General features: G+C 49.0%; 11 protein-coding genes across 11 annotated transcripts; 7 read left to right on the top strand and 4 right to left on the bottom strand.

Annotated features, from left to right (window-relative positions):
• Positions 1 to 516: 516 nt before the first annotated feature.
• On the top strand, positions 517 to 1594 carry FSUBG_4319 (20S proteasome subunit Y7; the record flags this gene model as incomplete). Its single annotated transcript, XM_036682295.1, has 5 exons — positions 517 to 560; positions 618 to 637; positions 726 to 776; positions 826 to 1425; positions 1476 to 1594. The coding sequence occupies 5 exons, from the start codon at positions 517 to 519 to the stop codon at positions 1592 to 1594; spliced, it is 834 nt and encodes a 277-aa protein (XP_036540139.1).
• A 60-nt stretch (positions 1595 to 1654) lies between these two features.
• On the bottom strand, positions 1655 to 2790 carry FSUBG_4318 (e3 ubiquitin ligase HERC6; the record flags this gene model as incomplete). Its single annotated transcript, XM_036682294.1, has 4 exons — positions 1655 to 1660; positions 1710 to 2142; positions 2193 to 2544; positions 2598 to 2790. 4 exons carry the CDS (start codon positions 2788 to 2790, stop codon positions 1655 to 1657), a joined length of 984 nt encoding a protein of 327 aa, XP_036540138.1.
• Positions 2791 to 3667: 877 nt separating this feature from the next.
• On the top strand, positions 3668 to 8307 carry FSUBG_4317 (Dicer 2; the record flags this gene model as incomplete). The annotated part of the gene is made up of 6 exons (XM_036682293.1): positions 3668 to 3934; positions 3988 to 4016; positions 4069 to 4117; positions 4171 to 4420; positions 4467 to 6938; positions 6986 to 8307. The coding sequence occupies 6 exons, from the start codon at positions 3668 to 3670 to the stop codon at positions 8305 to 8307; spliced, it is 4389 nt and encodes a 1462-aa protein (XP_036540137.1).
• Positions 8308 to 8409: 102 nt separating this feature from the next.
• FSUBG_4316 (uncharacterized protein) lies at positions 8410 to 8781 on the top strand (the record flags this gene model as incomplete). Its single annotated transcript, XM_036682292.1, has 1 exon — positions 8410 to 8781. One exon carries the CDS (start codon positions 8410 to 8412, stop codon positions 8779 to 8781), a length of 372 nt encoding a protein of 123 aa, XP_036540136.1.
• A 92-nt stretch (positions 8782 to 8873) lies between these two features.
• Positions 8874 to 9728, bottom strand: FSUBG_4315 (uridine kinase udk; the record flags this gene model as incomplete). The annotated part of the gene is made up of 3 exons (XM_036682291.1): positions 8874 to 9380; positions 9432 to 9537; positions 9589 to 9728. The coding sequence occupies 3 exons, from the start codon at positions 9726 to 9728 to the stop codon at positions 8874 to 8876; spliced, it is 753 nt and encodes a 250-aa protein (XP_036540135.1).
• Positions 9729 to 10768: 1040 nt separating this feature from the next.
• On the top strand, positions 10769 to 11915 carry FSUBG_4314 (exostosin-like 3; the record flags this gene model as incomplete). The annotated part of the gene is made up of 2 exons (XM_036682290.1): positions 10769 to 11100; positions 11162 to 11915. The coding sequence occupies 2 exons, from the start codon at positions 10769 to 10771 to the stop codon at positions 11913 to 11915; spliced, it is 1086 nt and encodes a 361-aa protein (XP_036540134.1).
• Positions 11916 to 12325: 410 nt separating this feature from the next.
• Positions 12326 to 13050, top strand: FSUBG_4313 (PTH2 family peptidyl-tRNA hydrolase; the record flags this gene model as incomplete). Its single annotated transcript, XM_036682289.1, has 2 exons — positions 12326 to 12674; positions 12722 to 13050. 2 exons carry the CDS (start codon positions 12326 to 12328, stop codon positions 13048 to 13050), a joined length of 678 nt encoding a protein of 225 aa, XP_036540133.1.
• Positions 13051 to 13254: 204 nt separating this feature from the next.
• FSUBG_4312 (small nucleolar ribonucleoprotein complex subunit) lies at positions 13255 to 14961 on the bottom strand (the record flags this gene model as incomplete). Its single annotated transcript, XM_036682288.1, has 2 exons — positions 13255 to 14232; positions 14275 to 14961. 2 exons carry the CDS (start codon positions 14959 to 14961, stop codon positions 13255 to 13257), a joined length of 1665 nt encoding a protein of 554 aa, XP_036540132.1.
• Positions 14962 to 15522: 561 nt separating this feature from the next.
• Positions 15523 to 18021, top strand: FSUBG_4311 (ribosome biogenesis tsr1 like; the record flags this gene model as incomplete). The annotated part of the gene is made up of 2 exons (XM_036682287.1): positions 15523 to 15628; positions 15680 to 18021. The coding sequence occupies 2 exons, from the start codon at positions 15523 to 15525 to the stop codon at positions 18019 to 18021; spliced, it is 2448 nt and encodes an 815-aa protein (XP_036540131.1).
• Positions 18022 to 18123: 102 nt separating this feature from the next.
• Positions 18124 to 18982, bottom strand: FSUBG_4310 (urease accessory protein; the record flags this gene model as incomplete). The annotated part of the gene is made up of 2 exons (XM_036682286.1): positions 18124 to 18760; positions 18807 to 18982. 2 exons carry the CDS (start codon positions 18980 to 18982, stop codon positions 18124 to 18126), a joined length of 813 nt encoding a protein of 270 aa, XP_036540130.1.
• A 2594-nt stretch (positions 18983 to 21576) lies between these two features.
• Positions 21577 to 21889, top strand: FSUBG_4309 (uncharacterized protein; the record flags this gene model as incomplete). The annotated part of the gene is made up of 2 exons (XM_036682284.1): positions 21577 to 21629; positions 21676 to 21889. The coding sequence occupies 2 exons, from the start codon at positions 21577 to 21579 to the stop codon at positions 21887 to 21889; spliced, it is 267 nt and encodes an 88-aa protein (XP_036540129.1).
• Between the last annotated feature and the right edge of the window lie 2922 nt (positions 21890 to 24811).

Here is a 24811-nt window from a genome sequence, read left to right as displayed (position 1 = left end):
AAGATGGAGGAAGGAAGCCGAAGTAGCCGATACCAAGCTCGCACGAAGAAGGCTGCTTTGTGTGTGGAGTCTGGAACTTGGCGCGGTTCGGGAAAAGTATGATCCCGAGAATATCGAGGTGAGGATTCAATCTTGATTGCAGGATTGACAGAGGGAACGGATGGAAGAGTTGAGAGATTTTAACTAGAAGTTTGAGAATTGCTTGTATATGAATATTTCCTTGACTGAAAGTTTAATAAGCAGCTTTGATGAATGGCACGATATGAAGTCTAAGATCTGGCAACTTGACTCCGTAGACCGGCGATCGGATAATCTGTTACCCCGCATTGAGCTCCCAGCGGTTGAGCTCGACGCGCAGCTGGACCTGCCTAGAGGCTACAGCTGCTTTGGCCATACACCAGAGCTCCAGTTGCAGCCTTGCTTGATATCTCCTCGTCAACCCCACGAATCTATAACCGCCCATAATTCAACACGCACTTCTTTCGTAACGATCCTATCAAAGCAGGAACTTGAGCGATGGCGGACCGATACTCCTTCTCCCTCACAACCTTCTCCCCCAGGTATGTTTCGGTGACGACACTGTTGATATGCGAGCATCATCACTGACAAAGTTATAGCGGAAAGCTGGTGCAGATTGGTACGTAATTGCCGATGTATCTTCGATATGCTTTGCGTATTGGAGTTTCATGACCATTTCAAGCTTTGGAACTAACTTGACGAAATAGAGTATGCCCTCAATGCTGTAAACCAGGGTATTACTGCCCTTGGCATCAAAGGTTCGCGCTCCCCCAGCATCTTGAACGAGCTCCTGCTAACCTGCACAAGCCACCAACGGTATCGTTCTCGCCACCGAGAAGAAGTCATCATCCCCTCTGGCCGACCAGAGCTCTCTCTCCAAGATCAGCGACATCACTCCCAACATCGGCATGGTGTACTCTGGCATGGGCCCTGATTATCGAGTGTTGGTGGACCGAGCACGCAAGGTTTCGCATAGTGGCTACAAGCGCATCTACAACGAGTACCCCCCTACCAGAATATTGGTGCAGGATGTCGCCCGAGTGATGCAGGAGGCCACGCAATCCGCTGGTGTTCGACCTTATGGTGTGAGTCTGTTGGTTGCTGGTTGGGATGAGGGTATTGAGCCTGAGGAGGAGAGCAAGACCACTGAGGAGAGCGAAGAGAAGAAGGTCAACCGAAAGACTGGTGGTATTCACAAGGGCGGCCCCATGCTGTACCAGGTCGATCCCTCTGGCAGTTACTACCCATGGAAGGCTACAGCCATTGGCAAGAGTGCGACAAAGGCCAAGACATTCTTGGAAAAGCGATACTCGGAGGAACTCGAGCTTGAGGATGCTATCCACATTGCGCTGTTGACCCTGAAGGACAACATCGAGGGTGAGATGAACGGTGACAGCATCGAAATTGGTAAGTTTCCAGCAAGAGTCGAGAGTGAGAGTCTTGCTAACATGTTGCAGGTATTGTTGGTGCTCCCGCAGACCATCTTTTGGGTCTTGAGGGTGTTGATGGGGCTGTCGGACCGCGTTTCAGAAAGCTGACCCCTCAAGAGATTGAGGATTACCTGACGAGTCTATGATTGCCCTTATGCAAATGATCACAACGAGAAGCATTGTACAATAGAGGGTCATTGGGCTCACTAGAGCTGGTTCTGATAGAAGAGCAGCTCATTATGAGCTTTGAGATTGCTTTACCTTTTTTGTGACTATGAATGACGATCTGGGGCCAGCCTGAACGGCAACAACTGCCCTACCCTCAGGAGGCGTAAAATCTATTTTTGTCCATGATGAAACTGGGTCTTGAGCATCTTTTCCAAGACCAATTTGGCCATTGGTGTTGTTCCCTATTACGTAGATGCAGCCATCAGCCGTAAGAGCAATGGCATGTGATTCTCCAAGCCCAAAATCCTGCACGTCTTTGTCTCCATCAACTTCGAAGTAGTTCGGTAGCTCGCTGATATCTTGAAATACGTCGGGTCGGCTTCGTGAGCCAGGGGCTGCCATGCCCCAGAGATACAATCCGCCACTCTCTGTCAAAGCTGCAGCTGTGTAGCCCGCTGCTGCAATCTTCTTGATAGGCTCGCCGAGATCACTCAGATCTTGTATGACACCAGGTTCGTTGGCAGGGCTAATGACACGATCAGTATGGACTTCCCACAGTTGTACATGAATGCCAACCAGGACTCGTCAATTTCACGGCCGAGGCAGTCTCGGAATCGTGGGTCACCACAGCTCAGGACGGTCCCATCCTCGAGAAGAATAATGAAGCCAGCGTCGTAAGCTGTTATCTGGCGGACAGCAGCCTTGCAAGGCCAGGAATCGGTACTCTTGTTAGCTTTCCATGCTGCCAAAGACGAATATTGAACAGTGGCGTGATTTGAGGGTGAACAGTCCGAGTCCTGAGCAGCCAAGACCTTACCATCCCCTGAAATAGCACTTGGAGAGTCGAATAGAAGTCCTTGGATATCCCCACGATGAAGAAGCTGGCCTGGGGATGATCCAGCGATGGCCCAAGTTGAATCCTGTTGAACTTCAAAGTGTTAGAAAGGAGTCCTTGCTCACGTTATAGAACGAAATACCTACCCATAGTATAGCTCATTTCGGAACATATTCGTCCAATAGACCTGGCTGCCAATGCTTTTGTGAGAGTGAATATATCGTCAGGCTCTTCGTCCGCTGGCGAAGGGTCGAATGTGAGCTGGTTCCACGCATTGAAGCCGGTTGCGTATAGCTCCATGGTTTGATCTGAGGAAGGGGCTCGTACTGGGAGATCCATGACTATCTGTGACTTTGGTATATGTAACGAGTGACAAAGAAAGTTGAGATATTGATGGTTCATAGAAAAGCGTCTCTTGTTTGGCAGTTGTAGGTCCAGACCAGAGTTAAGTTGCGATGAAAGCCTGTGGCCACTCAAGATGAATATCGTCAGTTGATCACTAGAAGGTCAGCTTAGACCAAAACGGATGTAAAACACAGTAAAAGCAAAACTGAAAGCCAAGAGTCTGAAAGGGATATTGAACAGAAGAAGAATTCCTATTTGTCTTGGCTTTCTTGCAATTACATTGTGTTCTTGGTGCCCGTTCAGCGGGCACTGAGAATGAACAGTGCTAATCTTACCCCTGCATTGGCAGACTTCAGAGCACTCGAGTACTAGAACGCCCAATTGCTGGCAGTTTAATCAGGGAAACAGATATTAAAATATGAGGAAAAGTGTGTAATGATGTAGGAAAGTAAAAATTGTTTTTCTACGTGACTTTCTAGCAGTAATTTCAAAGTGACGGGGAGGATATTATCGCCTGATTCAGCTCGGCAGTGACAGATGCACAATTGCTAATCTGCGCAGTCAGTCCCTCCCGGTCCCTCCACGCTCTTGAGTGAGTGCCTGTGAATCAGTGCTCTACACCAACATCTCTCGGTGGGCCTCCCACCATCTCTCTTCCTTATACTTCCCCTTCATTGATAGAGCTTTTCTCCTTTCCCTTCTTATGCTGCTGAAAGCAAACCACTACCCGCAAACCTTCTTTCGTTCTTTAGCTTTCCACCAGTCACTCTCCTCCGTGAAGACAGCTTCACCAAAGCGTACCAGAATAGTCCGACACTTGGCTCGCCCAAGACTTCTAAATTGCTATTCACTAATCCCCCATGATAAGAAAATGATGGAAGTAGATGACGAGCAGTCTCCCAACAGCGGGAGTCCAGACTCCTCACGGTCGGAGAGTCCTGCTACCGCCTCGACACCATCACCAATGATCGAGGTCGAAGAAACAGTGACCATTCTCCCCCCACACAAGGCCAAAAACAGCAAACAAAAGGACTCAACCAAGTCCAGAGATGTTCGTCCAGTTCCGGACATCATCAAGCCTCGTGCCTACCAGCGAGAGATGCTGGAGCAGAGCCTGAAGAGGAACATCATCGTTGCGGTAAGCACCTGCAGGTATCGTCATTTCGAATCATATCATCTAACAGTCATAAGATGGATACAGGCAGTGGCAAGACCCAAGTGTATGTTCATAGCAGAGTGTTATGGGAGTGAGACCTTGACTGAACACTGCAGCGCTGTTCTTCGCATTCAAGCGGAACTTGAGAGATGTTCACCTGACAAGGTTCGTGGATCAATGAACAAACCAATAGCAGGCCACTGACTACCTATGTAAAGCTTGTGTGGTTCTTGGGCAATACCGTTGGCCTCGTTGAGCAACAGTATAATGTCATCAAAGGACAAATGCCATCGGTGCCTATGAGATCGCTTACGGGGCAGCTCAACATCGATACATGGTCGCCAAGTATTTGGCCACAAATTCTCGAGGGCACTCGCATAATAGTATCTACATTCTCCATCTTGCGTGATGCTCTTGACCACGCCTTTGTCACAATGGACATGCTCGCTTTAATAGTATTTGACGAAGGTAAGTGGCTGTTCGCGTTACAATCACTCTTGTTAACCAGTGGCAGTCCATAATTGCGTTAAGAACAACCCTGGGCGGAAGATCATGATGAACTTCTACCATCGACACAAGAACGCGGGTATGCCAGTACCAGCCATACTTGGCTTGACTGCCAGTCCCATCATCTCATCAGATCTCAAGGAGATTGAGAAACTAGAGAATACGATGGACGCTATCTGTGTTACTCCGACCATTCATCGAGAGCAACTGCTAAAGCATATCAACAAGCCTTACCTCGTTCGCTCTCTCTACGAGGTTACGAAGATCCCTCCCCGTACGCCACTGATGCAACAATTGCAATCAGAATACTCGAATATGGATATTGCAAAGGATCCTGAGGTTCTTAAGTTAAAAGCTCTTGTTGCTAATGATGAAAAGAAGCGGGAAAAGTTGATGGACGTGATTATGAAGCACGATACCTTCTCACAACAGCAAATCAAGGGCCTCTGGAACAAGAGCAGAGAAATCCTTGCCGAACTTGGCAGCTGGGCAGCAGACTATTACATTTCACAGATGATCAAGAACTTCCTTGGCAGAATCGACGAGCCTAGTACTTTCACCGATGCATGGTCTAACGATGACAGGACCTACCTTGCAGGACACTTGCGCCGAATCAACATTGGTGTCTTTGATAACTCACCACCAACCGAGCAAACTGTGTCACACAAAACTAGCCGACTGATCCATGAACTTCTTGAGGCCAAGAACGATGCAGTTGGAATCATTTTTGTCAAGGAACGAACTGCAGTGCATACGCTTTGCAAGCTTCTTAACAACTACCCCCCTATCCAAGACCGTTACAAAGTCGGTGCAATAGTCGGGTCTTCGAGCTACGGACTCCAGAAACAGAAGGTCTATGAGTACCCCATTGGCTCTGACAATGTACTCGAGGAATTCAGATCAGGGGCTATCGATCTCCTGGTGGCTACCAGTGTCTTAGAAGAAGGCATTGATGTTCCCGCATGCAACCTAGTTGTGTCCTTCGACGAAATTGCTACCCTCAAGTCATTTATCCAACGCCGTGGACGAGCTCGCAAGCAGGAGTCCAAGATGATTGCCTTGATGAGCTCAGGTGCAGACTCCCGCGCCTGGGAAGACCTGGAAATAGGCATGAAGGAACGTTATGAAGATGACCAACGAGAGTTGGATCGATTGGATAAACAGGCGTGGGCTGAGGATATTGATTCTACCTGCTATATCGTGAAGAGCACAGGAGCACGGCTAGACCTCCATAATGCTCGACAACACTTGGATCGCTTTTGCCGTGTTGTTTTTCGCTCGGAGTATGTCAACCAGCTCCCTGAATACGTCTTTTATAAAGAAGAGACTCCATACGGTGGGCCGATATTGAGAGCTACAGTCACTTTGCCGGGAGGGTTGCCGCTGAATCTTCGCACGTTCAAAAGTGCTTGCGGATGGAAGTCTGAGCGGAATGCCATCAGAGATGCCGCATTTCAGGCTTACGTCGCTTTGTACGAAGCTGGGCTGGTCACAGATAACCTGGCCCCTCTCAATGCCAAGTCAGAGACGGTGGAAGAGAAAATCGATCTGATAACGGAGCCCCTATTCGACCCTTGGGTCCAGATCGCCCAACGCTGGAAGTCGGATTGTGATAAGCAAGCCTACTTGTTCGATTTTACTGATGACGAATTTCCCCGACCTTGTCTATTTTGGATCATTTTACCTGCTCTGATCGACCTGCCTCGAAACATCACGTTATACCCTGGGAATGGCCCCAATTGGTCCATTGTATGCCGTTCGGTCGACGAAATACCCAACGAGGTATCTTCAAACGAACCAGATATAACTTCGGCTCTCTTGGCGATGAACTTTCAACACCGCTGGGATGTCGACGATCGCGAGCATGTCATCAAGATGTTCTTGGAGAGTACATCCATCTCCGCTCCCCCCAACGTCACCCGGGATTCCATGGCTGCATATCCCTTCCGCGGGGCAGGGGAAGAACAGGCCAAGAAGCACAGGGTTCTCGTGCGGGATAAAAAGAACAAGCCGTTTCACTACGTCCGCACGATTCCATCAAAACCTAAAATCGACGATGTGCAACACCCATTCTATGAATATGGGACAGCAGAAGAGCATGAGGAGTATCTGGTTCTGGAAAAATGGGGTACCCGAAACGATTTACTTCACGATTTAAGAGGAGATGTTCAGCCTAAGTCAAGCACTAAGCCATACGAATATGTGCTTCCTATTTCTGAAGCCCGTGTTGATAAGGTCGGAAGACGAGTCGTCAAGTGCGGTCTGTTCATTCCACACATCATACATGAGCTAGAGGTGCATCTTATTGCTTCCGAATTATCGTCTACCCTTCTGAAGCCAGTTGGCATCGAGAATTTGCAGTTGGTGCTCGAGGCCATAAGCTCACCTAGTGCTTGTGAGCCTGTTGACTACCAGAGACTTGAATTTCTGGGCGATTCGATTTTGAAGTTTTGCACCGTCACTCAGGCTTATTCTGAACGTAAGTAGCCCCCTTTGTTGTAGAGGTCGATACACTAACTGTCACAGACCCGTCCTGGCCCGAAGGGCTTCTGAACCATTTTAAAGATCGACTCGTATCCAACGAACGTCTCCAACGAGTGTGTATTGAGAAAGGGCTCTCGAAGTTCATTCTTTCGAAGAGTTTCACCGCTTTGAAATGGAGGCCACGCTATCTTGATGACATTCCCAAAGGTATACTCCCCTCTCGGCCCGCCCCAACGCGAGGATCGAAGACCTTGGCCGATGTTGTCGAGGCACTTATCGGAGCCTCTTACCACGACGGAGGGATGACCAAGGCCCTTAAATGCATTTCGATCTTTTTGGGTGACAGGTGCAATTGGCATCAAGAGGGTGTGGCTAGAGACATTCTCTTTGCTGCAGCTCCTAGCGACGTTAAGCTTCCCAGTATCCTTGAACCTCTTGAAGACCTGATCAAGTATACGTTTAAGAAGAAGTCTCTGCTGATCGAAGCAGTCACGCATGCTTCATATGCTACAACCATGCAGGAAAGATCCTACGAGCAGCTCGAGTTTCTGGGGGACGCTGTCCTGGATTATATCGTTGTCACCAAAATGTTTCAGCACGATCCACCAATTCCTACTGGTCGCCTTCATATGATCAAAACGGCCATTGTGAATGGAGAGTTTCTTGGATTCGTGAATCTAATCAACTCTATCCAACGAGAAGACTTGGAAGTTGAGCGAGTTGAGCTCAACGGTAAGCCTACAACCGAAACTACTACACTTCCGCTTTGGAAGCTTACGACCAAAACTACTGCACTTCCACTTTGGAAGTTCATGAGGTTTAATTCTTCCGAAATGGCCAATGCCATGGTAAAAACTGAGGAGAGATTCGAGTCCATGCGACAGGAGCTTGTCACGGCTTTGTGGGGTGATGGGCACGTACCCAGTGGTGATGGCCCCTATCCCTGGGTACTCCTCGCACGCCTTCAGCCCCCAAAGTTTTATTCAGATATTTTTGAAGCTCTTCTGGGTGCCGTCTGGGTCGACTCCGGGTCGATTGAAGAGTGCACGCGTGTTCTTGAAAGATTTCAGGTAATGGATTATCTGAAGTTTGTTATGGAGAAGGACATACACGTACAGCATCCCAAAGAGCAACTCTCCAAATTGGCTATTGCAACAAAAGTGAAATACACCACAACCGAGATCGAAGAGCCCGATCCTCTATGGAGTTGTGAACTCACAATTGGAGAGCGTTTGGTAGCAGAAGTCGAAGGTTCTCTCAACAAAGTTGAAGCTATGGCCAAAGCTGCGGAGAAGGCAATTCGACTTTTGACAGGAGCGATGAATGCAGCCGATCAGCAACAAGATGCCATGGACACCTCGTAGGAAGGGGATCAGGAACGCGCCTCACTGAGAGATGATATTGCACAGAAACAGGACGAGGTCTCGGCCGATACTTCGCCAGAGAAGGAGTCCACCGATCATCCAATGGAAGGCACCCTGACCGACAATCCGGAGGACAAGGATCCGGTCGTTCCTCCAAAGAGAGAGAACAAGACGAAGTCGTTGAATGAACCACCGAAGAACGAGAAACCGAAGCATTTGGCCGTCCACCCAAAGGAAGTGGGTTCAGCTTATGGACACATAGAGGAAGATTTGATCGATTTCTCGGAGGATGAGATGTCGGTCGACGGTCCAAAGGAAGTGGATTTGGGCTATGATTCCATGGAGGAGGATTTGATTGGGTTCTCAGACGATGAAACGTTGGACGACCGTCCAAGTAAAAAGAGACCAGTTGACGTTTCAGAAGATCACGAGATAGCTGATCTTCCAGAGAAGAAAAAGTTTAAGAAATTTTGAGGCGAGAGGATACTGGAGCTCACTTGGAGATAGATCAAGAAGGATAAGACTAGACATTGCTTGCAGATAACTAGATAGATACCCTAGCTCGTCTATACTTGCTTTCCAAGTTCTTCCAAGATCGTGGCTACTGTCCACTCAAACGTTTTCTCAATATCTCCATCAGCACTCACATCACTCTGTACCTTGATACCCTCCTTATCCAAAACATCTGTCTTGAACTTGCCCTCTACATCGCCATCCTCAAACATCCAAGCATGCTCTTCTACATAGTTAGGCCATACGATCTTATCAACATAACCAGGAGGGTCTGCCCAGAAGCCCTCCAGGGTGACGTATCCGTCTCTGGCTTCTCTTCTCTTCTTAGCCTTCTCGTACGTTGTGCGCAAGAAGAGTTTGATGTCCAGATTGGGCTTTATAGCAGCCATAGAAGGGGAGTAGAGAAGAAAGCCATCAAGGAGACATAGACGGAGGGTTTTACGAAGGGGATGGTCTGGGCCTAGAGCGGCATCGACTTTGGCACGTTGAGCGGCGATGCTGGCTTCTGATACGGGGCACTTGCCCACGGAGTTTTTATCTTCTTTGGAGTCAAGGGTAGGCTAAAGGATAAAGTCAGACATAAAGATCATGACTCAAGATGTATGACTTACAGGAAAGGCGGCGTGTTGGCGGATATAAGTGAGGGACTCGGCCATGGCCGGGATGTCAAGGGCCTCAGCGCAGTCCCAATCTAAGAGACCATTTTTGGTGGGCAGCCTATACCTAGAAGTTAGACATAGCTCATGCCAAAATATCGTCTGATCATACTCATTCTCAGGTCTATAAAAGTCATCCTCGTGAAGAATGAAAGTATTGGGGAAAATGTCCCGCAGTAGCCGTGCAAGGGTCGTTTTCCCACTGGAGGAGCACCCCGAGATGCCGACTATGAGGGCCTTATTTGGGGTCATGATGCCAAGATATCAGCAGTTGATTTAACATATGTTGTGTAATGTTAGACTGGTCGTGGGTTTGACGTCGGCAAAGTGCGGGAGGATCGCAAGCACAGATGCACGCACGCACGCACATGCAGGGGAGGGTTTGATAGTGGCACTCAGCCGCTAACGATGGAAATACAGGGGTTATTATCGGACCCGACTTTGATCTACGAGACAAGGTTCAACGGACTTGGCATCATTTTCGAAGTCTAAACTATTGAATTTATCGTCCGATAAAAGTTAAATAGACTAAAACTAAACCAAACTCCGGATATTTTAGATCTGGAGTAAGACAGTCACGCGATGGTCGTTGCGATAACCTCGCACAATCGCAATCAAGATCGTCGTCTCCTTTCCCCGTCGGGTCTAGCGGAAGATATTGGAGAGACGAACCACAGCCGTGAGACGTGGCATTGGGTCGACCGATTTGCTGAGAGACCGTGAAAGCACGGCGGCGATTAAATAAACATGTCTCTACGTGCGACAACACCTTACTATCATTGGTAGCGTCTACATTCCCTTGCGGGAGATTGCCAAGAGCTGCACTATATTTTACTACAATTAGACTTAGGCTTAGATTTAGACTTGATTTTTGGCTGCCATCAAAGGGGGCAAGTTTGAAGCAAGGGCGGACGTATTTGTCTAAGTCGATGCCAGCAAAGAAATGCCCATTTTGCTTCTGTTCTTCATGATATCGGCCCTCTCTAGCCTCAGTCTGTCCATGTCCCCTCTGTCCATGTTTGCTTCTTCCCCCTTCTCGCCTCTAATCTCAGCTCGCATTCTCCCCAAGCGTGCCAAGTCCGCCATCATGCACTTATAACTCGATTCCGAGTCATACACCAAGATTCCAACAAATTGAATGGGCTATCTTGCCCAATAATTCGCAGCCGACACATACCAGGCGCCTCTCCCGTGTGCCCTCCCTTGAGAACAACGTTTCCCCTTGATATAATGGTATATGGCTACCCAAACGTAACATGGGACAGCATTCCCGGCTTCTGCCCCAAGCAACAATGTTGAAGCCTCCAAACTCCTCCTTCATGGAGAAGACTCTGCCCCTAAGGAATAGGGTGGCAGAAAAGATTGAGTGGGTGAAACTTCGTACGCCAAAAGTGGTAAAATCGAGAGCATTTCGAAGAGCGGCGACCATTACATCTGCTGTGTTCCTTGCACTCACATTCATTATCGTTTTGGCAAAGTTGACGAATGCGGGCTTCTTTATACCAAAACTTGTCAGCCATATCTCGAGATATCCCACATGTCAGAGCAAGGGGATCAATGGAACGAGAGACATATGGGAAGCTTCACAAAAGAAGTACGAGAATCTGATGGACGATAAGTTCACGTACGCTTCTGAACCTCTTCCCGGTCTCAGTGGTAGAATGCTAACAATGGTCATGTCCCAGAATTGCTATGCAAACGTATCGTCGGCCGAAGGAACTCCAAGAAACGCTTGACATTATCCTGAGCGAGGAAGTCCCCTCACTCCTCGAAATAGTCGTCGTCTGGAACGATCTCGAAAACTATCCCCCGGATGACTACGTTTCAAAACACGGAGTCCCAGTCCGATTCCGAAAGTCGAAGCGCAACAGCCTCAACGAAAAGCTCTGGCCCGATCCCGACTACAAGACACAAGCGATTCTGCTCTCAGACGATGATGTCTACTATCACCCGAACGACCTCGAGTTCGTCTTTCAGACATGGCGCAAGTTTGGCAGGAATCGAATGGTCGGTGCTCTCGCTCGATGCACGCCTATCGATACGTTTGGATACCACAAGTACACGTTCTGCTCCAGCAGATGGGGAGAGGACGAGTATAACATGGTGCTGACCAATCTGGCTTTCTCACATGTGTCGTTCCTCGACTACTACTCTTCCAACGACACGATCATGACACAAATCAGAGACTATGTCGACGAGGGCTTCAACTGCGAGGATCTTGCCATGAACTATGTCCATGGACTTCTCACGGGCGAAGGGCCTCTTCTCATCAACGGACATGAGAAGTATGTCAACTTTGTTCCTAAGGTTGGAATCAGTATGAAGAAGGGTCATATGGAGGCCCGAAGCGCCTGTCTGAACGACTTTTCCAAGATGTTTGGATGTCACCCCTTGGTCGACGAGTCGGGGTATATTCAACGAGGTGTGCTGGTAATGTGAGGAGTTTCAGGATATAATTGATGTTATTTTGAGCGTTTTAAGTCGCAATGAGGCGATTCTCATGCGAATAGTGTATAACAAGACGGGACCAGAACCAGATAGTTGCCTGCGCAGGGTTAACTGCTATTAAGGCAGAGTTAAAGACGGCTGCACCAGGAGCGTTGTATCACGGCAATTATCGATTTAACGAATGCTTTGGAATTGAAACGAAAGATAAGAAAGTCGAGCAATGAAACACGCTGAAAACATGATCTTGGTCGGGCTTTGAAACGTCCATGAAATCGATTTTCATGGATAATTCGCTGCTGCCCCACGTGATGTAACCAACGTCAACCTACAGCACTTGGATCCATCACCAAAACCACCAAAAACAGCATCACAACCTCAAATCCTCCTCCTCATCCCCAACCATGGCGATGAACCCAGGCGAACAAACAGGAGTAATCATCTCCACGGCCGTCGTAGCCCTCCTCACCGGTTACGCTTTCGGTATCTACACTATCCGAGGCTACCTCATCCCACCCTCTCTGTTTGAGGAGCGCCGGCGCAACCTACACGACCCTGTCGAGAGTGACGAGAGCGATTTCGACGAGGATGACACTGTTCTCGATCATGCTCCCAACTGGGCCAATGGCGCCGACGCCGATAAGAGGCAGGGTCTGAAGAATGTTGAGAAGGAGAAGGAGCCTGTTCTGAAGGACAATGGAGAGGAGTGCAAGCTTGTTCTTGTTGTGCGAACAGATCTGGGCATGACAAAGGGTACGTTAACACAATCACTCTTGAAATTGTCTATGCAGTGCTGACAGTATGTGCTGTAGGCAAAATCGCTGCTCAATGCTCCCACGCTACCCTCGCATGCTACAAGGCCCTCTCCCGCGCCCCCGCCGACTCTCCCCTATCCAAGATCCTCAAGCGCTGGGAACGTCTCGGCCAGGCCAAGATCGCCGTGCAAGTCAAGAGCCAGGACGAAATGCTCGAGCTTCGACGCAAGGCCCGGTCTCTGGGTATCACAGCTGAGGTTATCCAGGATGCTGGCCGAACACAGATTGAGGCGGGCAGCATGACAGTCCTGGGCGTTGGACCTGCGCCCAGAAGCCTTGTTGACCAGGTCACTGGTGGGCTCAAGCTGCTGTAAATGGCGAAGGCTCGAAAAGAATGAGAGGATTTTGGCGATACACGAAGACACGCACGGGATTACGAATTGGGTCGGATATGTAAAAGTACTGCAAAATAGACATTCACATGGGAATTTGATAGATAGACCCGCATTTTTCACTCAAAAAGAAGCATGCTTTCTGTGTGATAAAGGGTATTATTCGCATTTGCACATTCAAGTCTATTACTCCTTTTTCGCAAACCTCGCCAACGCCGGGCCCAGATCCGCTTCCGCCTCGATCTGCTTCTTGTCCTTCTTGGCCTGCTGCTCCTTCCAGATCTCGTCCACCTGCAATCTCTTGTCGTCGATAATGTTCTTCTTTCGTTGCTTGCGCAAATACTTCTTGAGCGCGCCGTTCTTGCCTCTTGCTCGCTTGCGGATCTCCTCGGCGATATCTGTGGCTGGTGTATCGAGGTCCTTCTCTGCGCGGCGCTGCTTGTCGGATCGCAAATCCAAGTTTCCTATGTAGTTGGGGTCGAGGGCGATCATATCGGGCTGAAGCTTGTTCAACAGACCCTTCACTTCGGACTCCTGTCGTTGCTTGGCAGTCTCGAAGGGGTTGACCTCCAGTGCGTCGTAGTTGGCCTCACCAGCGCCAGGGACGATGATGGAAGAAAAGCCTGAATCGTGACCGAGGCCGAGAACATCTTCGAAGGGGCACCAGCGCACGCGCTCAATACGCTTGCCCTCACCACCCCAGGCCATATAAGGGCTTTGGACCTTTTCTTGAACAGGGGCATTCTTGTCGAAAAGACCCTTCCAGATTGTCGTCTGAGTACCCCATCCAACAGCTGTCAAGCCAGTATCTGAAATCGCCAGTGAAGATACAGGCTGGCGTGTGAAGTAGTTGTTAACCTCTCGGAACATTCTCAGATCCCAGACTGCCATCTTCTGATCCTGACCAGCTGACACCATGTATCGACCTTCACGGTCGATGGCCAAGTCTCGTACGGGTCCCCGATGCGCTAACAGTTTAACAAGAGGATCTTGGGTGTTGGGCGACCATAGTGTGACTGTTCCGTTCTGGTGGCCGACATGTAGAATAGCGTTCCAGGGGTTCTGCTTGAGGGAACATGGTTGGCCTAATCGGGTGGGAATTTCGGCGACTAATTGACCTGTTGACGTGTCCTGGTATTTAAGGAAACCGACAGAGCCCTGACGCTATTAGTTGTGCATGTAGTAAGTGGGAAAGGTGAAACTCACGATTGTTGCTAATAGGTAGTGGTATGGCAAAAACTCCATATGAGACACCTCCTGGTGCTTCCTCAAAGTGTGCAGTTCGACGCCATTGTGATCGTAGATATAAACGTACTTCTTCTGCGCAACAGCAAAGTACTGGTTGTTGTGCAACCACTTGATATCCCTTACGGTCTCACCCAGCTGCAATTCGCAACCAAGCTTACCCTCTCGCCAGTCCATCGTCGCAACATGACCCTTTCGACCACCGAGCAACAGGTCCCGCCCATTCCTCGAGTAATCGAAGTGATATGGCCCCAGATCGTCCAGCTTGAGCTCGAATCGCTTTTGCGCAGTCCCCACGGCAATATCCGAAGTAATATCGTCTTGTCGGACTTTGTATGTTCGTTCGAGCTCGTCCTCAGCTTCGAGAAAGCCAGATGTGTTCTCGAGCAAGATCTCGGCATCTTTGGCTTTCAGCGCAGCATCCTGGTACTTGCCCTCAAGGCGCTTCATGTTGCTTCGAAGCTTCTTGTCCTTGATGGCCTTGATGTTGACCTTCTTCCCTCGACCGTAGGCTTTGTTTGCTTCTCGGATTCGGCGAGCACGTTCTCGCTCCTGACGAGGAACGAGTTCTGTTCTGGCGCCTTGAACGGCGAGTGCGCCATTGTCGCGCACCTTTGAAGTGGGCGCATCAACTGTGTCGACCTCCATATTTTCGTATTGTCAACGCGCTCAACTGGAAGAAAGGCAACTTTGAATTGGATGGCAGATGGATTGGCATACAACTTTCCTTATCGACAAAAAAATTCACCGCTTATCGTGATGAGTCTATTGGATGCGATGCTCCACTCTTGGTTGACAGAATAAACGGTCCTCCGAGTATTTGGTTCAATGGATGCAAAGTTATGCTCATTGACTTGAAATGTCATCGACATAAGATATTTAGACTTGTAGTGATCGGATATAAGATATTTGAGAAAAAATTATTCCTTCAGCTTCGCCATATAGAATGGTGAGATCAATCCCTAATAAGTCTGCTCGTCGAGACTCAGCATCCATCTAACAATCAGGGTTCTTTATGTCATCCACTAATACGCCACTATCGATAGGCACAAAAATTATTTTGGATTTAACCCCGCCATCACCGCCTAAGAATATCGACGATATTGCCATCATTTTGCCTACAATTTGTACAGAAATCTCAATTCGATACTTCTGTCCCTCAATCTGGCTTCGTTACCATTTCGATTCAAAGCCGGTGGCGAGAGCAAAATGCCCGTCGCTGTGGCTCATTCCCATAGGCCAACCACAAAGGTTACACACAAGGCCTTCAAGTCACGGGCTGCTTCTAAGCATGAGTTGAGGGACCGCGCAAAGGGTAAGACTCTCCCGAAATTTTGTTATTTCTCCAATTCTGACACAAACACAGGCCGAGTTGCCGACGAAAAGGGCAACAGAAAGACTCCCCATCAACAAGTCATGTCTAAATTCGACCGACGAAACCAGGCCAAGCAGGCCCGATTGAACAAGCACAAGGAACATGTTAAGGAAACCTCTGTTTTCGCTGGAAAGGATGGCGCTCCTCGACATGTCGCCGTTATTCCCCTTTGCGCTGGAACCGACCTTGACGCTGCGATCAAGCAGCTGAACAACAGCGTCGATATCGAGGACAACACCGAGAGTGGGAACTACCGAGTCACAGTCGACCGATTCAAGCAAAAATTACAATACATTCCTATCGAGCGAGACCTGAACGCCTGTCTCGACGCTGCCCGTGTTGCTGACTTCGTCATTGTCGTTCTGTCCGCCAACGTTGAGGTTGATGAACTCGGAGAGTTGATCTTGCGAAGTGTTGAGAGCCAGGGCATGTCCACCCTCTTTACTATCGTTGAAGGTCTCGACAAGGTTGAGCCCGCGAAGCAGCGACAAAGTGTTCTAGTCTCTCTCAAATCTTTCATCACACATTTTCACCCTGAGCAAGAGAAGCTTTACAGTATCGAGAACCGACAAGATTGTGCCAACCTCATGCGATCACTGTGCAGCACAACACCAAAGGGCATCCGATGGAGAGACGAGAGGAGTTGGATGCTTGCGGAGGATATCAAATTCGCCTACTCCGAGTCCGATTCAACAGTTATCACTGGTGTTGTCCGCGGCAAGGGCCTCAAGGCAGACCGTCTTCTTCAGGTTGGCGACTGGGGAACTTTCCAGATTGAGAAGATTGAGGCTGCTCCTCTGCCTAAACAGGTCAAGAAGAAGGGAGAGGAGATGACCGTTGACCCCGAAGAGGCTGGCAAGCTTCTGGAGGAGCCTTCTGAGGATCGAGATGACTTGGTGGAGCTGGCTCCTGAGGAGGTCATGATGGACGACGCTGATGACGCCATGACAACTGACGCCACTGAGAAGAAGGGTGTTCTTCTGGATGATCACCACTATTTCTCAGATGAGGAGGCTGAGGCAAGAAAGATCAAGAAGAAGGTTCCCAAGGGTACATCCAACTACCAGTCAGCTTGGTATCTGGAGGATGTCTCTGACTCAGAGTCCGATATGGAGGACTTTGAGATGAAGGATGAGGCTGGAGAGGAGGCCCGTCCTGAGGATGGTCTTGAGGGCTATGCACCTGCACCTGCTACTGAGGGTGCCCCCTCAGAATATCCTCAATCGGAGATGATGATTGAGCCGGATGAGGAGGAGGATGCTAAGCAGCTTGAGCAATATCGAGCTGGAAAGCGAAATGAGGTTGAGGACGATATGGAGTTTCCCGATGAGATTGAGTTGCACCCTAATGTCTTGGCCCGAGAGCGTCTGGCCAGATATCGTGGTCTGAAGAGTCTGCGAACCAGTACCTGGCAGGAGGATGAGGACCGCGCACATGAGCCTGAGGAGTGGAGACGTCTTCTTCAAGTTCCAAATTATCAATCCTCAAAATCCCAAGCCACAAGAGAGGCTCTGGTCGGTGGTGTTGAGCCTGGTACCCGTGTTCACATCTACGTCAAGGGCATCTCTCCTATCCAGGAGAAGACCTACAACCCCAAGAAGCCACTCACTCTCTTTTCTCTTCTACGACATGAGAACAAGAAGACGGCCGTCAACTACCTTTTCAACCTCAGCTCCGATTTCACCAAGTCTATCAAGGCTAAGGAGGAGCTCATTGTCCAGTGTGGACCTCGCCGAATGGTTATCAAGCCTCTCTTCTCCCAGCCTGGTCAAACACCAAATGATGTTCACAAGTACTGCCGGTTCCTCCACCCCGGTCAGTCAGCCATTGCGACCTTCATGGGTCCTCTAACATGGGGTGCTGTGCCTGTTCTGTTCTTCAAGCGAACCACAGCCGAGGAGGTTGAGAAGGACGAGAACGAGGATGGCCCTCACATTGGTCTTTCACTCATCGGCACAGGAACCGCGCTACCACCATCCACATCTCGCGTCATCGCCAAACGCATTATCCTCACTGGCCATCCTTACCATATTCACAAGAAGATCGTCACTATCCGATACATGTTCTTCAACCGAGAGGATGTCGAGTGGTTCAAGGCTCTACCTCTGTGGACCAAGCGTGGCCGCAGCGGTTTCGTCAAGGAGCCTCTCGGTACACATGGTTACTTCAAGGCAACATTCGATGGACGTATCAACCCTCAAGACTCCATCGGCGTCAGTCTTTACAAGCGGGTGTGGCCTCGAAATGCTGCTCCTGTGGAGGGACCCCTATTGGAGATCGAGCCCAGCGCAGTGCAAGCTGATGGCGATATGATGATGGATGACCAGGCATAGACATGACACCCAGTATACCTTTAGAATTAAAAGTTGGCGTTTCTTCCTTTCCTCTTATATGACTATTTCAAGCAGTGTCCCTTTTGATATATATGTGAGCGTTTACTCCAGCTGCTCCAGACCTTCTGTTGGTCTGGGACCTCCCTTGCTTCGTCTCTCTTCCTCTGCGCCACTGGCCTTCCATGCGCTCTTGATGAGTCTGATAATGTGATCGACGCCAACATCCTTCTTCACCTGCGCAAAGACCGTTGGTCCACCTTCTCGGATCTTTCGAGCATCTCTCTCCATGACACCAAGGTCTGCACCAACAATCTCAGCCAGATCGGTCTTGTTCACAACCAAAAGATCACTCTGCGTGATACCAGGACCACCCTTTCGAGGAATCTTGTCACCGCCGCTGACATCGATAACGTAGATGATGAAATCGGCAAGTTCACGACTATAATTCGCAGCGAGGTTGTCGCCTCCTGATTCAATCAGAAGAATATCAGTGTCGAACTCGCGGTGCAGGTCCTCCAATGCAGCGAGGTTCTGTGAGATATCTTCACGCACAGCGGCGTGGGGACAACCACCGGTCTCAATGGCACGGATGCGAGGAGGCGGGAGGGCTTTGTTTCGGGTAAGGAACTCTGCGTCTTCGCGGGTGAAGATGTCGTTCGTCACGGCAGCGAGGGAGTATTCCTTTCGGAGAGCGAGGGACAGGGCGAGCATGAGGGCAGTCTTTCCGGAACCGACGGGACTAATCAAGTCAGCTTTGCCAATACGATTGAGTCAGAGACCCTCACCCTCCAATGCCAATAGTGAAAGCTCTCTCGGACCATTCTCGCCCTTCTACGATTGGCATCTCTCGACCCAGGAAGCTTCCTGGGCCATCGAGAATCTCATGGGAGTGGCCATGCTCAACAGCATTGAAGCCTCCGTCGTGAGAGTGAGAGTGACCGCCGTCGTGAGAGTGCGACATGATGAACAACTCTTAAGTAAACCTAGCTTGAGGAAAGTTTTGTTGTTAGAACTAAGGTAGGGAGGGGAAGCTTCAGATAAGAATATAGAGGCTGCCCTTATCAGCTTGAAGCTCCAAATACTGACGTGGGGGAGGGGTTAAGTGGGTGGAGACAGAAACCTTCGCCCGGCCGGCGGCCAGCGGGTCACCGCCCGGGAAAAGTGGGGCTTGTTCGACTTATACGGATGTTCAACATGGACCATCTTTTTTTGTTTCTGAATGCATTCTCCCATAGCATATGTGTGATTGTCTTGGCTGAGGGCATGTTCACCGGAGGTTGTTGGTTTCCTGGCAGGCTGAGAACCATCCAATGACAACCGACACTCTTTATACCATATACACAGCGCTATAATTCTCGATCGAGGAACATATGCCAAATAGCTTCATATCACTTTAGACTTGACGTGCTCAGTTTTATTTGAATACATTCTGAGTCAGTGCTGTTATTTTTACATCATTTTCTTTCTTGTATGTGGTTTCTTAAGCTTTGCTGTTGTAACCTACATAGTGACAAGGTTTTGCTTATTAAAGACAACCACGCACATCCTCAAGGCCAGCCAAAGAAACAGACTGGACATCAAGGAATAAAGTCAAAAAGAGATCCTAATGCCAGGATTCGAACCTGGGTTTCCTCCCCCTTTCGGGCACGGTTCTGCATAGTGGGCGTCACCGTGTGATACCTTGGAATGCTTGACCACTACACCACATCAGGTTCGGTTATTGAGAGTTTACTGCACAAGATGCCTTCATGAGGAACAGACTTTGTTTACTCTATGGAGTCGTATTTGTTGTTGTTGTTAAGTCGGTAAGCAGGTAAGGCAATCGATTACATGATTCTCCAAAACGCTCGAGCCCCTGTTCGTAACAAAAAATGATAGAGGCACGTTTCGAACAGGTAAATATGATAGATTCTAGTTAACGGATTAGCTGTCATAAAAAGAAAGCACACAACATACATGCCGGGCGGAGGATTGAGCGGATGAACAACCGAGCCTATCAATCATTGGCCTTGAGACAAGCCACAGCAAATATTGAGAGATTACAGTTACTATGTATATCAGAGCTCTCTAACCGAATACAACACACCTCCACAAGGCATATCGGACATAGCCCCATACGGCCAGATGCATGATGAGATCCGGCAATTACAGCAGCTGCGAAATCGCGAGAACAACTACGCCTAGTAGTGCACAGGCATTTTATATGCAGGTTGCGTCCGTGTCCTCAATATGATCTGATCTTAGACAGGGGAGCCAGCGAATCACTATTTGAGGCTGCAGCACACAATTGAGATGTGATAGGGTGTGGCTACGGAAGGCCTTACGTCGCTTTTGTCTCTTGTCACTTATCATTCTCACGAGAGTGCGCGATCAAGATTTACAATTCCGAAACTAGCACAACGGCTTGGTCTAGCGGCCACCAACGTGTTCAACGTCGACTTGTGGAGTGATGTGTGAAGTCCATCAGTTGTCATATTCTCCTTCTTGATATACCAGCGTCAAAAGTTCAAGTCAAGCAATTAAATCGTGCCTGTGGTCACTGATAATCATTCACACTATGATCATACTATTGCTGGTCTGTAAACTCGTCGTAGACCGAAGTGACTTCCTACAAAGATTATGGTAACCGTGTTGGTCTCGAACACAATTGTGGCGTCTCAGCTCTCTGGGGAGTGAACAGCTGGTCAAGGGGTTCGGAAGTAATAACGATCTGCCTTAAAGCGGCTGTCGAGTCATGTCTGTACAGGTAACGTGTTGGGGAGGCTGGCTGTATGACTGCATATGCATCCCCCTAAACCTTTATCTAGATCCTGGCATCCATACTACCGGAACTTGACAAAGCATCCAGTGACGATGTTTGGGCTCAGATTTCTCTCCGATCCCGTCATTGTGAATGTCCAATTTCATCCTGGGCTGCATTGCATCGTACGTTGATAGTCAACTGCACGATGTCTCACTCTGGCGCGGGAAATCCTACATGCACACACCTGGCGTAGCGGCCCAGAAGCCGATACTACAATGTATCTTGGCGCAATACCAGGGGGCCCTGGCCGATGTTCCTGGTGTAAAGTCTGAGAGCAACATGTATATGTGGTCTATTATCTCTCTTCTCTCAGTCAGCTTGCATACTGCAGCAGGTTCCAGTCATGCTCTTGCTGCCACACCATCCCTGAACAGAAACAGTTCTCGATCGAGGAAATATGATAGATCCGATCGAGTCCTCTTGCTAGTCGGCATATGCACATTCGAATCTTGATCCATGCGGGTGCCTCATCTGGCCATCAAGCCACTCATGATTGATTAAAGCCGGGAGGTGACAGAGACTAGGATGGTAGAATTTTCTGCGAGGATTCCAGGACTTGATAACTATATAAATTGAAGAGATGGACCGCCCTTGCTATCAAATTCCGATCTCTATTGCGTTCTCCGTGTCTCTTTCTCTCCCCTACAAGCCATTTTGGGCTTTGAGAAGCGGTTGCTCACGTCGTTTATATCACATTTCTTCTCTCCTGTATTTAATCGTGACAAAGAGACTGCAGTGTTGATCTGCCAGTCATGGTTTCCCAGAATCCACAAACTTCAACCAACAGCACAGAGGAGCGGAAGCCGTTAGTCAAAACATCTCCCGCTATATCTCGTACTGACATTCTACAGGGCCAAATGTTGCGGCTTGATGCTGGCGCCGTACATCTACGATACCGATTCTGTCCAGGAGCATCTCCTGTGCAGAGCCGAAGCCAACAACACTGCGCCAGAATCAGCCAAAAACATGTCTGAAACTGGGGAACAGGAAAACCATGACGATCTTGGGGTTCAAGATCTGGATGCCATGATGCAGGAACCTTCTTCCCTGAAAAGTCGACTTTGAACTTCTATAGTCGCAGTGTATACTAGACCTGCTATGACCATTTGACGGCCTTTGCAACTTGCGCTCTATGTCTCAGTCAACCAAATGGATTTAGCTACGATACTTTTTTAGTGTATTCCTATTAGAGTATTTTTTTATTGCGGATTCACATCATATATGTCGTAGTTCCTAGTATAAATTACACACTTCAGTCATGGCAACCAACCCCTGAATATTATCACGAATATTTGTAGCGCTCCAAGGAAAAGTATCACCCGTAACCCACCGCATCTCCTGAGACCTTCCATATCTGTCTTCCACTTAACCCAAGGCCGCCTAGTCGCAACAACCATGAACCGGGATTTTGACCGGAAGAGCCCCGGAAGCCCCGCTTTTCCCGAATCACACGGAGTTTGTGTGTGTACCCACCTCGGTCCGGATACTCGGGAGTCATTGGTTCAAGCCTATGGTCTGTAAGCGCCCGTTCTATGTTCTCTGAGGTCCTGTCACGGAGCTCTCCTAATCTTGCTGCGCTTCCCCCATCTCTCCCGGCTTTCCCAGTGTTCGAGCTGACCAAGTTGACCTAGAGCTGACTTGCTATACCCCGGAGCACCGACCCCAGGGCTATAAAAACTTCCCCTCTTCTCCCATGTTCCCTTACTATACTCCCTTCTGCTCTACGTTTATGCCCTGGAGCTATCAGTTAACCTCTTGCTTAGCCCCGGCGCCCCCTTTCTTGAAATTCCTCAGATCTCAGCCTTGAAGGGCGTTCAACACACTGTCCCAGATACCCTCCGAAATTCTCCCTCCCATCACTTCCTCATCCCCTTGCCCCGTTTCTGACATCTCATTCTATAAGAAATGCCTTCGAAAGATATTGATTCTCAGATCCCTGTTTTTGAAACTCGAGACGAGCAAGTAACACTAAGCAACTGCCAGTCACCAGGCAACTGACTTGTTGTATCCAGGCCTCCAGAAGATGCTTGCATGCTCAACAGATTCATTTACGATGTGTCTTCACTTCAGGAGCGATTGCTTCAGTTTCCTGGGGTGAAGAACCCTGGTGTTGTGCCTGCTCCGGGCTCGTCAGAAAAGATGGAGGTGGCTGACCCCCCAGAGGATAAGGGCAAGCTTTGACATAGTACCCCCTGTATGGAAGAGAACGGATCTCTATAATGCCATAGTTTTATTTCATCTTATATACACAGATCACATTGTTTCCCTAGCCACAAGAGCTATGAGCCCTCCTGACTTGGCATCATCAGTGTCCGTAGTATCACGTCTTTTCAGGTGTTTCTTCTTCTTTTCTACTAGAGAAATCATTATAGACTACAATAGTATGATCAAAATAATCCATTCCTTATCTCTTTCTTGTTAGATGATTTTACTACGAATTTGTAAGCCGCGCACAAGTTACCCAAGGTGGCAGGTCGTACGCCGCCCTAGAACATACATATCCTTACAACACTTGGATTCTTGGTGAATCTGAAACTTAGCAAGACTCACAGACTTGTCGATCGGCTCTCGAATTCGTGTGTGCTAATTACTAGCAGATTCGCTAAGACTCATACGGCGCACGCAACAGGGTTGTTCTCCAGCTGAATCCAAGCTCAAGGCACGGCCCTTCCATTCCACGTGGCTATGCGCGGCATGTAAGATCTGCCGGGGTTCAAAACATAAAGGGGGCAAGATTCTCGAATATCGTTGGCCGGAGCGAGTCCTTAATTATCCTTATATATGTTAATCTTAACGGATTGGGATTTAGGTGCGTCTGGCTCAAGTGTCAGCAGTCGCAAGTGGATATACTAAGAGCCGGATCGCATCCGTAGGCCAAGGATATCTTTGGAGAAGGACACGCATAAGGGAGATCACCTGAAAATACGCCCGGCTCTTTACGGCCGCGTCTTTATGTCCAGATGATATCTTCTGTTATCATGTTTGCGTCAATGGCGGTGGCCACAATAGGGCACACCGCTCTGTATCGGGATACTTGAATTGGGTGGCCTCAAACAAGGCCGAGCCTCCCCACGAGGCTGAGTCCCTTGGAAAGATCCCAGAAGAGCCTCATGATCTGAGTGGCCAAGTTGTCTCTTGTCTCTACTGGGCTGGGCTGGGCTGGGCTGGGCTGGGCTGGGCAGGTTCTCCATGTAAGTCCCAGCTGTCAATCAACTAAGCGATGCAAAGCATGCCGCATCGTGGGTGCATCAAAGGATCGATGCAGAAAAACCAGATACGGCACTTGCCTACATGAATGTAACCCCCTTTCTAATATAAAATGCATCATCGACAAGGCGTTATCCATTCAGATGATTGCTGCAAGCTCACCGCTTCTCTCTTGTATGCAGCAGGCTGAAAACGAAAGTGCACGTTGGGAGGGTGGGTTCGTAATTATTGGCCTGTGTTGGTTCTGTTCCTGTCCCAACCACTTCTCTCCACAGGTCAAGAATACACGACGTGGAAAATAATACCTACTCTGTAGAGGCCCGAGACATTCTTGAGCCAGGTGCCTGGTTAGGTAGTCTATACACCACTACATGTTGATGCAGATGTCAAATTGGCATCAACTTTGAGACCGCTTCTTCGGTTGTGGCAACAGACCGAGTTTTCTAGTCTTCTTCTGTCTCCTTGCGCTGCATGCACTTTCTCGTGTCTCTTTCATAACAATATTACCGGTCTAGAAAGGCTGTGTTTGGAAATGCGGGCGTTTCGGTGCCCGGACTGTTTGATGGTGTTGAGGCTGTTGTGTGTGTCTTGTCTTGTCTCGACAGGACGTAACTCGAGCCTGCCGATCCTCAGATATCCCCTGAAGACGTTATAAAAGGTCGGAAAGTCTCGTTTCGTTCTTGTAACTCTCATGCTTTGAGGCATGGCTCTTTCAGGACATAGCTTAGAGTTCTCACATCTTCCAATGTTGAAGAAGTACCGCTGAACGGCTCCCCTACG

Source organism: Fusarium subglutinans (genome assembly GCF_013396075.1).
Source record: "Fusarium subglutinans strain NRRL 66333 chromosome Unknown NRRL66333_c0000039, whole genome shotgun sequence".
NCBI lineage: Eukaryota > Fungi > Ascomycota > Sordariomycetes > Hypocreales > Nectriaceae > Fusarium > Fusarium subglutinans.
This window is presented reverse-complemented; position numbering and strand designations above follow the sequence as displayed.